The sequence below is a fragment of the Cucurbita pepo genome, chromosome LG07, assembly GCF_002806865.2.
Source record: "Cucurbita pepo subsp. pepo cultivar mu-cu-16 chromosome LG07, ASM280686v2, whole genome shotgun sequence".
Lineage (NCBI taxonomy): Eukaryota > Viridiplantae > Streptophyta > Magnoliopsida > Cucurbitales > Cucurbitaceae > Cucurbita > Cucurbita pepo.
Window position 1 is genome coordinate 6826480 of NC_036644.1, and position 12495 is coordinate 6838974.

General features: G+C 36.4%; 1 protein-coding gene across 4 annotated transcripts; it reads right to left on the reverse strand.

Annotated features, from left to right (window-relative positions):
* Positions 1–12413, reverse strand: LOC111799101 (26S proteasome regulatory subunit RPN13). 4 transcript variants are annotated; one of them, XM_023682503.1, is made up of 15 exons: positions 12284–12411; positions 11967–12046; positions 6840–6909; positions 6369–6461; positions 5126–5185; positions 4419–4457; positions 3818–3892; positions 3657–3723; positions 3092–3173; positions 2135–2199; positions 2015–2041; positions 896–990; positions 748–825; positions 596–650; positions 1–336 (listed from the first exon to the last, which is right to left on the reverse strand). In XM_023682503.1, the coding sequence occupies exons 4-15, from the start codon at positions 6429–6431 to the stop codon at positions 212–214; spliced, it is 831 nt and encodes a 276-aa protein (XP_023538271.1). In that variant the 5' UTR covers positions 6432–6461; positions 6840–6909; positions 11967–12046; positions 12284–12411; the 3' UTR covers positions 1–211. The 4 variants fall into 4 exon arrangements, with proteins under 4 accessions (XP_023538271.1, XP_023538270.1, XP_023538269.1 ...); XM_023682502.1 differs by lacking the exon at positions 6840–6909 and having other exon boundaries at positions 2015–2038; positions 12284–12413; XM_023682501.1 differs by lacking the exon at positions 6840–6909 and having other exon boundaries at positions 12284–12413.
* Between the last annotated feature and the right edge of the window lie 82 nt (positions 12414–12495).

Consider the following 12495-nt stretch of genomic DNA (forward strand, 5'->3'; position numbering starts at 1 on the left):
TAGAGATTAACAATATGAAACTAAGATTATTGTCACGTATCATATATAAGATTCCAATTTTGTGTTCTTCAAAAGGAGATCTAAGTTCCTCTGTGTTAAGTGTATATAAGAAAGTACAGGAAATTGTCAAAACAACCTTTTTTCTGTGCCAATAATAAACAATGAGAATGGTAAACCATAAGCAAACACAGAATCCCAATATCTTCCTACTCTATGATTCATCCATGAGGTTAGATTCAGATCTTACATCCTTCTCATCTTGCCCAGCCTCAGAACTTGACATTTTCGAAACAGAATCCTCGAGTGCCTCGAGAAAAGACAACACCGTAAATTTATCTGCAAGAAATTAGAGAATCTTTTAAGTATCACAATTTTTTAGAACAGCAAGAAAAGGACCTTCACAACCGATATATNGCGCCCCCCCCCCCCGCGACCAACTCAACCCAACAACAAGGTCCTGTTCGATAACCATTTGGTTTTGAAAAATTGTGTTCGTTTTTCCAACATTACCATGAGTTTCATTTTTTCTTTAGAAAACACTTAACATGACATTTATTGAAAAAACTTGAGGCCTTTCGAAGCACAATCTACTTACATTTGCTCGGGTCGATCCCAAACTGAGACAAATCTATCTGTCCAGTCCGAAGAACCTACAAAAACATCAACACCAAAAAATGGGGTAAAGATAATCAAATTTGATCGTCAATTTATACATTTGAAACGAAAATCTAGAGTTTAGATTCGTACGTAAGTAAATGAATCTACTTGTTGACGGAAAGGTGGGCTTTGTAACAGTTCCAATATATCCTCAGGAGACCATGGACCCTGCAATCAGAATATAGTTGAATAATGAATAAAAGTATAACAAAGGATCAAATAACAAAGTGGTGTATACCTCTGGTAAATACGATGCTAAACTCTGTTCCAACGGCAATGTTTCCAACAATGGCATTATCAGATCAGGCTTCAATAAATCTCCTAATCCAAAACCTACGTCCATCATCAAGGAAGCTCAACATAAAACCAGGGAAACGGAGTACACAGGAAAAGTAGAGAGTTAAGGCAACTTTCTAACGTAGAGCTAAGGTTCTCTAGTGGAAGTTGAATGTCATAGATGCATTCAGGAGACTTGGCGGAAACAAGGAGAAGAATTTTCTAAGGTGTGGGTAGGAATAATAATACAAAAATTGAGTTTTTATGGCTACTTTTAACGGCCCAAGCCTACTTCTAACAGAAAATGTCCTCTTTGGACTTTCCCTTTCGGGCTTCCCCTCAAGGTTTTTAAAACGCATCTGCTGGGAGAGGTTTCCACACCCTTATAAAGAATGCTTCGTTCGCCTCCCCAACCGATGTGGGATCTCGCAATCCACCCCCTTTGGGCCCAGCGTCCTCCATGGCACTCGTCCCTTCTCCAATCGATGTGGGACCACCAATCCACCCCCCTTTGAGGCTCAGCCTCCTCGTTGGCACATCGCCCGGTGTTTGACTCTAACACCATTTGTAACCGCCCAAGCCCATCGCTAGCAGATATTGTCCTCTTTGGACTTTCCCTTTCGGGCTTCCCCTCAAGGTTTTTAAAACGCGTTTGCTAGAGAGAAGTTTCCACACCCTTATAAAGAATGCTTTGTTCGCCTCCCCAACCGATGTGGGATCTCACAGCTACATTGTGGTCATCATTATTTATTATTTTTTCCTTCCTAAGGAGCATGAATTTGAACCTACACCCTTTAGGAGAGGTTGAGATGCCTTAAAACCACAAACACTTTTGTAGTTTTGAGTCTTTTAACCATTATATGATTTTATACCCAAAGGATAGGATTCCCCTATAATCTGGTAGCCTTGTGTCTTGAAAAATCTATTTATTAATGAGATAGTTTTCGGATCTAGACAAAAAAATTGGTTGAATATCTATAATATATATATATCTGCCAAGGGGAAGAATGCTTCAAGATAAGTACTACCACGTAAACATGAAACAAGAAATGTCAGAGAAATTTTAAATGCAACTTATTACCCGCATCTGGATCAACATCGATGTCTGCAGAGTTCAAAACCAGCACAAAATTATTAGAGTTCGGAGTGATCAAAAGGAAAAAAGGGCATCAGAACATGTTTTGAGGGTAGAATCGTGTACCAGAAGACTCAATGTTACTTAAAATTCTTTGCAGGTCTTCCAACTTCACTGGCCGTAGTGAGGAGCTTCAATGTCATGACATTAAAATTGATTGTCAAAAGTTTTAGCTAATGAGNAAAAAAAAAAACCAACAAAAAGACGAGAAAATATTCCAATGAAGTATACAGTAGGGGAACTTCATATAACACATCCCAAAATTCTAATCAAACGTAGCCCTACATTCTCAAGGCTCAAAATATAGGGTTTAATTTCCTCCAACTAATCAAGAAATACTGTTTCTAATACTTTTTTTTTTTATTTTTTATGAAAAGTCGACTTTTCATACTGGAAAAATGCAAGAATATAAAGGTATAAAAAAATCAGCCCCACAAAAGAAAACACACTTAGACTAAAAAGGATCTCCAATCTAACAAAATGAGACTTGAGGAATAATTACAAAACTCCTCAACATCAAAGCCCAAAGAGAACATTTAACCTAACAAAGTCCATATAATGAATGCGCTTCATAATACTTCTTCCTAAAGTGCTTAAAGAAAAAGTATTCTACTAAAAAACACAACTCTTAACAGTCAAACGCAGTCTTCTTCCACAAAAGAGATCTTTCCACCCAGTAATCATTAGAAATTACATTTCAATTGAATCCCTAAATATCAGAGATCAGATGACCCTTTTCCCATAATTAGAAATCTATCTCTATCAAATTTTTTTAAAAAAAATGAATTTTTTGATCATTCAAATAGGTTTGGCATTACCACCCAACCTATTTGAAGAATCAAAAGGATCATTAAAGAAAAGTGGGTCTTTGCTATACTTCAAAGGGATATTTTTTTTCAACTATGTCATGCTTGAAAAGTGCAGCCAGGGATAGCACCACCCAAATAAAAACCCATTTGAAGCCTCGAAAGGGTTTAAAAAAGAATTAATCAAACCAAAAACAGAGGCAGATCAATTTTATACCTTGATGGGATATTTTCTTCGACTGTGCCTTCTGAAACTTGCAGAGGAGTGGAAGCAACAGATTGTTCTTCCTCGAGAAACTCTGAGCAACATAAACAAAGATGGAAGTAAAGGGGTGGGCAACATATGCAGCTCGTCTGGGATCTTGTGCAGTCAAAACCAAACAATTCAATCCAGCACACATGCTATTGAATTTCCATTATGGATGAACTTCATTCTAAAGAAACTATTACGCCATATTTTAATGTCAGCATTAGTATTTGACTCTCTATATGCAATGAGGACGCCAGTCAGTGAGACAATTTCCGAAATATACTTATGTGGTTTTTTTATCCGCTTTTCAGGTTTATTTTGGTTCGTATACCTTAACAATAATCGTAAAAAGATAAAGACACTTTGGACCCAGTAAATTAAGTGGTAGAACATTCAGTATATGTGTGAATGTATGCATGCCACAGAAAACCACAAATACAAGCCTGCACTCGACCCAGTATAACTGGTTAACAATTTATTATGCAAGCTTTAATCAGCAGATAGTCAAACAACTACAATAATTAGGACGTACCCAGTGGCCGATTAATGTAGTCATTAACGGAGATGCACAACTGCTGGTCATCTTCAGCTTTGGGCTCCTAGTTACAGTTTATCTAACGTTGGTTAGAATTGCAAAAATAGTAGAATATAAGTCAATTCTCTCAAAGGATAAAAAGTAATTACAGATCTGACCTGCATCCAAAAGAAGAATTTCCTGTCATCTGTTTTAAACTTCAATAAGTAAACTCTTCCTGACGCTTGATTAACCTGAAGCAGAGAAAAACTACAAGTTTAACCTTGGAGCCAAATAAGATTGAAAATTTTGATTGGTCATTGTGTTCTTTAGAAATCTCAATGCTAACAAACAAGTGGATTCAAAGATACCCCACCTAGTTCAATCAGTGCATGTGTGTTTGTTTATAACAAGGAAAATATTGATCGCCTCTCTGCTCAATGCTTGCAACCATAGAAGTGGGAGACTAGTTGTTTGAACTTTTCAGCATAAATGTTAGGGACAAAGTTCATTATAGGAGTGTTCTCGGAGGTCTTTGAGGAGACTAGAGGGATGGAAGAGATTTTAATATATCCCTCTGTGTATCTAACTGCAGACAAGGATGGTAATTTTCTTTGTTCACAGTTATTGCTTGATTGGAAGCCACTCTTACTGCCCCTTTTCCCCCTTTATATAGATCTTTCTATTTCTTCACTACAAGTACTTCTTTAAGAAAATAAAAAAATAAAGAAGAGAGAGAGAGAGAGAGAGAGAGAGAGAGAGAGAGAGAGTATTACACACCTTCTCAAAAACTGCTTCATCAGGAAAAACAATCTGGTCCTTTGATACCTTGTATTAAGGAAAATAAAAAAATATCTAGCTAGCAAACTGGTAACAACAGAAAAAAGTCATAGCTGAGGAATAGAGAAGAGTGCAATACAATGATAGAATGAATATGATCTTATTACTTTGCGCCAGCCTTATGTTTGGAAAGAAGAATACACTGTCCATTGACACATCAACTTTAATAAATATACTAATAAAGAGTGATGATGCTGTCAACGGTAAACAAAAACCATCTGTGCAACAGAATGTAACAACCAGTCCATGACAAAACACACACAAAAAAAAATTAATATATTAAAAGTTAAATTAAACTCGGAAATCATTTCCACTGCTTGCAGAAAGAGTCACAGCCGAATATCTACTTACATTAATAAGAGTTCGTTCCTAATAAGGGGCCAGTTAGTTCATTGTCTTTCTATAACATTCAACTATGATATATAAAAAATCATAATATTTCATCGTGAAGTATGAAGCTTTTCAGATTGTCTTTTATCTTTTGTCCTTTTCTCTAGTGGGGGTAAGCCTTCAAAAGTCAAGTGAATCAAATATTAGGATGAAAACCACACATTCTTAATTTAATAATCAACGGAAATAGTCTACAGAAAGGTATATGCATTAACCAAACACGAAGAATTGACAATTGACACAAGTGATCAGGATACATCTTCAATGACATTTTGCGTTCGGTCAAGCCACTGAAAGTGCAGCAATCCCTCCTCGCCCTGACATAGAAAAGATAACACAGGGTTCAAAGAGAGAAATTAGTTTTAACTGGTGGAGGTTTAGGTTCAACTAGAAGGCGTAACTTAACAGATCGACTATTGTATAACAAAGGGGAAAAGCTATTCTTACAAGTATGCTTCTACCTCCCCTTCCCTATTCTTTTTTCTCTTTAGAGAGAAAACCATCTTTCTTTAAATATAGGGGGCGGAATGTCAACAAAAACAAAGGACAAACCAACGGAAGGAAACAAAAAGAAAACAATTACCTAAAAAATAAGGATCCCAATTGACAGTCACATAAATTACAAGAAAAAAGGTTCTGAATTCTGAAATTAAAGAGATGCATTAAGATGCACCAAACCCGTCTTCTTACAATGCATCTAAACTTGAAAAAGTTTGTCAACTTCCCAACCATATAAACCACAAACTATAAAAACGTAGGCTTGCCACAATAAGCAATATTCAATAAAAACAAATGTCCTTAATCTAAAAATGGCAGACTCGAGGTGATTTCCTCTATCAAATAACAAAGAATTGATACCTCAACCAAACATAAACCAAAAGTCTATTACAAACAACCTTGGTAGCAAAAGACGTGGATCAAATCATAGAAAGTCTTAGGACTTGATCCTCCCAAAGAGACGAGGAGCCATGAAAATTGCCAAATTTTGTTTGAAATTTTTTACTTAGATATTCGTGAGTGTTCAGACCAACTTGCCCACATCTTGACTATTCTTATGGGATAACCACTAGACCCTACTACATTTGGTTGCCAAGTTAATTGTCATGACATTAAATCTTAAGTTGGTAGCCGCCACAGCTTGAACCTATTTCCTATATACCTTTATTATTTACCTGACCCTCTATGACCACCAAGTTAACCCACGTTTGAAAAGGTGACCAGTAAATAAGTGCTCTGGACAATGCTGGAATGAAAAGAGGTGCACAGTTCAAGATTAAAGATGTCCAACAGACCCAGCAGCCTTTGCATGAACAAGCAGTGGGAAAAGAGGTGATTATGCATATTCTATGTCATCAAGATAGAGAGCAGCAACTTAGGAAAATTTTTGAATGAGGATCTCTCTTTTGAGTAATATACATTTTGCTAATGCCGCTACGTGGATATTCCACAATTAACACATAACAAAAAGATTTACGTAAACATGTAAAAATTCAAACTCACCCTTCCAATACGAACAAGTCCTTTACGTGTATCAGGCATAACCCTTTTTCCTTCAAAACACATTTTTCCAGCACGAAATTCCAAAAGTATTTCCTGCCACAAGAATCAGTTAGTTTGGAACAAATAAAATGTTGGCTCAAAATAAAGAATATGACAATATAAATATATATAATTCTAATAGACTGCATCCAGAATCATTGTATTATATTTCCAAGAGAAAGGGTATTAATCCAAGCTATGATGTGAGCAATTTTCTTTTTTCCTTCCATTCTTTCGTCCTTCCTTTATTCCTTTCTTTCTTTCTTTCTTGTTCTACTTCTTTTTATGGAGACACTTCTTATTGAAAGAGAAGGTATAAAGTTACTCTAGCCAATTGGAGTTTAAAAAAACATGCAAGTTTGAATTAATTAAAAAGGGGGAATAATTTTTTTAAAAAAAGGAAAGGAAAAGAGAATACCAACACTTACTAACCCCTAAACTTGTTCCAAAAATCCTATTGTTCCTTCCAATATTCAATCCTCACGTCACAACAATGCCTTAACTGCATTCAACAAAGCACCTTCAGTTTCCCTTTAAACCATTTTTTAATAAGAAACAGTGAAGGCATATATTCCAAAGAAAGGCTAGTACAGCCTAGGGGTTAAGGGCAGAGAGAACCCCCTCGCAAAAACTACATCATAAGAGCCGCCAGTCATATGTGATCCTCAACAAACTATAATTACAAATAATTTTCTGTGTAGTGTAATCCACCAAGAGGACGTATTTTGTACATGAGTACGAAGAAAATCATAACAAAAGAGCTTATCTTCAAAGGTTCTAGCATTTCTTCCTTTCCACAAGTGCCATAATAGTGATCTGAAGGCACAGCTACCGACCACCTTTGTTTTCCTTTGCAAATTCCAAGCATTTAGGCCTTCCATGAGCCAATCATCCACTTTTTGAGCGAGGTCAAAGGATATTCCCAGCAGCCCAACTAGGTAATTCCATGACCGATACGCAAAATCACAATGAAGGAAAAGATGATCAATAGACTCACCATCCTTTAACCATAAGGGACTAAACTCTACACTTCCTTTGTAGTCAGTCATCTGTATTTAGACTTCTAAAAGCCAAGGACCAAAGAAAGATCATAATTTTCTTTGAACTTTTGTGTCTCCAAATCAAGCTAGTCAAGGCTGTATTGTCCATAGAAGAATTACGGAAGAGATTTTGAAAGGCCAGTTTGCTTGAGAACTTTCCCAATCCCTCCATGGTCCAAAGAATTCAATCAACATCATTCCCCAATCACATTTTTGTATCAGGACTACCCACCTGTTTAATTCTCTATCGGGGAAACCTCTCCTAAAGCCTAGGTTCCAAGCTTGATTCTCCCTGTCCCAACAATCAAAGATTTCTTTTTTATTTGACATTGCATAGAGGTCGGGAATACTGACCCTCAAAGGAACTTGGTCAATCCACGCATCTTCCCAAAAATTAAATCTATCTCCACGCAAGAATTTAGAAATAGTAACATGAGCTGCCTCATGCCAAACCCATGACAAGCCTCTATCACATGATATACTAAACATCTTCGTAACAGTCTTTCTATCCCTAATTGTTAACCGGACTTCCTTCATAAGGGCCATGTTTGAAGCTTAAGGGGTATTAAATAAATAATCAACTATATCAGTAGTGGACAAGTATTCCATCCTAACATCTACCAACTCAGATATAACCAAAAATACTCAATGGGCTTTCTTCCAATTTCATGTCGTAAAGATCTCTCTTTCCACAAAATTCCATTGGAAGAGTAAACCCATCTCAAGCCTCCTCGACAATAATATCTTTCCCCAGTACAAGGTCCCCCACTATTACTTGTTCAAATTTGAGAGAAGAAAAAAAACTCATATGGCCTTTCAACGTCCAACTTATTCAGTAAAACTCATATGGCCCTCGTTTTCCCACTTTCACATGCCTAGCAAGGTAGCTAATTCTATAGAGAAACTTTTCAGAGATTGCTTTTGTAGTGAAGCAAAGTTAAATAGCATTGCCCATTTGGATAATTAGCAAAGACCAAGAATCCTATCCCCCTTGGATTATGATGGGGTGGGCATCAGTAACATCGACAAAGGAATTTTTCTTCTTGCTCAAAAAATTTGGATACTTTACCCTTGAAAAAGATTGTATATACCACCTTGGCAATAGGAGAAGTGATAAGGATCACGGTGTTCCAAATGTTCCAACTGAACTTATTACACTATTCAAGCCCAAGAAGATTCAACAAGCATTCATTCTTCATCTACAAAATTGGATAGGCTCGGTTCAACCATTATTTCATGTGTTACCAGCTGATTCGATTGAGAAAGGACAATTTGGAGCTTCGGAAGTGCATATTTGCATGGTTGAAGTAGCGGATGAAGTTGTTATAAATTGCACTTGATTGATAAGTTGTTAGAAAACTTTAATTATTATTTTTAATTTCACAATTTCTTGTAGTGGGCAAAAGGGTGGGGGAAGTTACTTATCAAAGTGACTCTTTTTTTGTGGAGATTTAAAAGGGAGTGGGAGTAAATTATGGCTACTAACTTCTTTAGTGGCCATTTGAAGAGTTGAAAGTTACTTTTGTGGAGAGACTATAAATACCTACAAATTACTATGTAAAAGGCAGATTTTGATGAATGAAATTTAGCTCTCAAGTCAAGACTTTCACCCTTAGAAATTTGAGCATCATTTTTGTCATTTCTAAGTTTCAAGCAATTCTTGTGGTAGATTGCATTTGAGTCATTCAATCAAATCTTGATCAAGTTTGATTGTGGAGTGACTCAATTTAGAACAAGATTCCAAATCTTGCTTCTAAACCTTTGATCTTAAGAGGTAATCTAATTCTAGACTTATCTCTTGATTGATCCGAATTTTGTATAAGGAGATGTTAATTTCTTTGAAAGCTTTTGTTGGAGCAAGAACCTTGGATTGTAAAAAATAAAAAAAATAAAAAAAATAAAAAAGCATCAAACTCCTTTCTTGTTTCTTTACAATTAAAAAAGAAAATGACCCAAATGACCAAATGGGAAAAAGGGAAAAGTTTGTAAAGGTTTTGAAAAATGCCTCTGCTTCTTCATTTACTCTGTCACGGTCTTTCTTTCTTTCTTATTCTGACCAGAAGAGGACGACTGAGCTCTCATGACTTCTCTGCAAATCTCGTTTTCAAAATCCACAAAAATAAATTCATTCAAAAACCCTTCCCTTTCTCCTCCTCCTCCTCCTCTCCTCTCTCTCAATAAAATAAAGCTCCTTAACCATTCTCTCTCTCTCTATCTGTGCTGAGTGAGAACGCCATCCACTCCCATTTTCAGTTCTGCAACCCAAATCCTCAGTCCAGTAATTCAAGCTTTTGTTGAAGCAAGAACTCTTGAATCAAAGAAATTAACACCTCCTTATACAAAATTCAGATCAATAAGAGATAAGACTAGAATTAGATTACCTCTTAAGATCAAAGATCTAGAAACAAGATTTGAAACCTTGTTTCAAAACTTGTTTTAAATTGAGTCACTCCACAATCGAACTTGATCAAGACTTGATTGAATGGCTCACATGCAATCTACCACAAGAATTGCTTGAAACACAGAAAGGGCAAAAATGATGCTCAAATTTCTAAGGGTGAAAGTCTCAACTAGAGAGCTAAATTTCATTCATCAAAAATCTGTCTTTTACATAGTCATTTGTGTGTATTTATAGAGTCTCTCCACAAAAGAAAATTTCAACTCTTCAAATGCCCACGAAAGAAGTTAGCGGTCATAATTTACTCCCACTCCCTTTTGAATCTCCACAAAAAAAAGAGTCACTTTGACAAGTAACTTCCCCCACCTTTTGCCCGCTGCAAGAAATTATGAAATTAAAAATAGTAAATAAAGCTTTCTAACTTATCAATCAAGTGCAATTTATAGTAACTTCATCTGCTACTTCAACCGTGCAAATATTCACTTCCGAAGCTCCAAATTGTCCTTCCTCAATCGAATCAGCTTGTAACACATGAAATAATGGTTGAACCGAACCTATCCAACTTCGTAGATCAAGAATGAACGCTTGTTGAATCTTCTTGGCCTTGGATCGTGTAATAGGTCCAATTGGAACATTTGAAACACCGTGATCCTTATCAAGAAGGCAGCAAATTTCAATTGTATATGGGTCCTAAGCTTTGTCTTGAACCCTCTCTTCTCAATTTTTTCCTCTTTACTCTCGTACATTTCTAAAAAACATCTAGTTTGCAGCGTGTCTTGGTTTGGTTCTCAAGCTGAAACAATTTCTTACGACTTTCAATTTCATAGGCCCACATCCTTGATCGAGAAATTGAGAAATTAGCTTCTCTTTATTTGTTTCATCAGGTAGCTATTTCCCTTCCCCTTGTACAAAGACCCACATTTATGGTCCCTTGAGCCATGTGGATCCTCTTATTGCAAGTCTTTTCTTCTCCACTTAGCCTCCTCGTTTTACCCCCTCCTTGTCTCATTCTTTCTTCTCCTCCTAGTGGAAACTCAAAATCCCAAAAAAAATATGGTTTTTCACTTGGTTAGTTGCATTGGGAAAGGGTTAATAAACATTGATGTCTTGTTGATAGACTCCTCTCATACTTTACGCCTTTTTTATTTTATTTTTTTTTCTTTTTTTTGACTGAAACAGTTTTAGGACCAAATTGATGCCTTCTTTTTTAGTATGATTACAAGGATCTAAATCATTCTCTAAATTCATTTGTTGGTATACCTTTTTTCCACCCAATATGGAAGTGTCTTTGGAAGGGTTTCAATTTGGCCTAAGCAAATAGGCTAATCATTTTGGAGGCACAAAAGGAGGCTGTCTTTCAGCTCCATTTTAAAGAAATGGGTCATGATCTGTAGCGGGCTAATTCCTTTGCAATTTTATGGTTCGTCTGACTAGGAAGGTATGGGAGAATGTTTTTGGGGAGAGGTAGTTCATGGGAGGACGTACAAAATTTGGAAGGACCTAACGAATTCACAGCTATCCTTTGTTGTGATTGTTGTTCTCCCCATTTTGAGTGAGCCCTTCTTTTATGTGGGTTTTCTATTTTACTTTGTCTTTTTCATCCTCCTAACAAAACCCTAATGAAGAAGAGTAACTACAACAGAATATTATACCACAAGCTAAAACTTCACTATAAAAATACAACTTTATGATAATAGTGATAGTCCTTGAGCCGCCCAGAACATGCTTTCCCTAATGCCACCAAAATTCCTTGACAGGAATTACTTCACAGGGGTTTTCTTGCAAGTACATCGTTTATGGTGTTTAGTTTCTTGGGGACTCGAACTCCCACTGTTTTTTTCATTTTTTGCAGCATCTTTTCCATCAATTACCCCAATAAAGACATTTTCGAACAAAGCAGTTAATAGATAAAAATTAGCTACAATGATCAAACTGGAACATTTTGTATAAAACTCAAACATGCAGCGGGATAACATAGTACATAGATTCCCTGCTCAATCTCTCTCCACTTCCCTACCTCCCGCCCCTCCCAGCTATAGACTCGCAAAATGAATCAATGTATAGATAGCAATACGTACGTATACAGAACAATACAGCGGCTAAGAAGCCTACACAATTTACCTGCATTACCGGAACGGCCTCCGTAGACGACGAGTCCATATCTTCACTTATTCGATTCACCTTCCAACAGAGCAAGAAAACTACCACAAAGCAAAAGAAAAAGAGAAAGAAGCATCAAAACGAGTAATCCGATCAAGAAAACACACAAAATCAATACAGTTTCCCGAAACGAAACTACACATATCGAATCAACTAAACCTCGCGGGTATTAGAATACTTGAAAACCCTTTTGGGAGTTGGAATCAAAGATTGGCATCAAGAATAGTGAAAAGAACGATTGAGTAAAGATTGAAGAAGATGAATTATGCGGCTCATACCAGGAAATCGATTCAGAGAGTTGTGGGAAAATGGGAATCCGAAGCGAAGAGGAGAAAAGCACTGAAATTGCAGAGGGAGCCTTTCCTTCTTTTTTTGATATGCGGAGCCGAAAGCCGCGGTGTTTTCTCCTCCGTATTATAAATTTACACACAAAATATATATATATATATATATATATATATATATATATATATATATATATATATATATA

Coding starts and splice junctions, on each gene's coding strand:
- LOC111799101 (XM_023682501.1), bottom strand. CDS start 12,005: ATGGACTCGTCGTCTACGGAGGCCGTTCCGGTAATGCAG. Junction 6,462..11,966: donor AGGCCGTTCCGGTAATGCAG/GTAAATTGTGTA, acceptor TTCTTGTGGCAG/GAAATACTTTTGGAATTTCG. Junction 4,458..5,125: donor CGCAAAATGTCATTGAAGAT/GTATCCTGATCA, acceptor AAGGTATCAAAG/GACCAGATTGTTTTTCCTGA.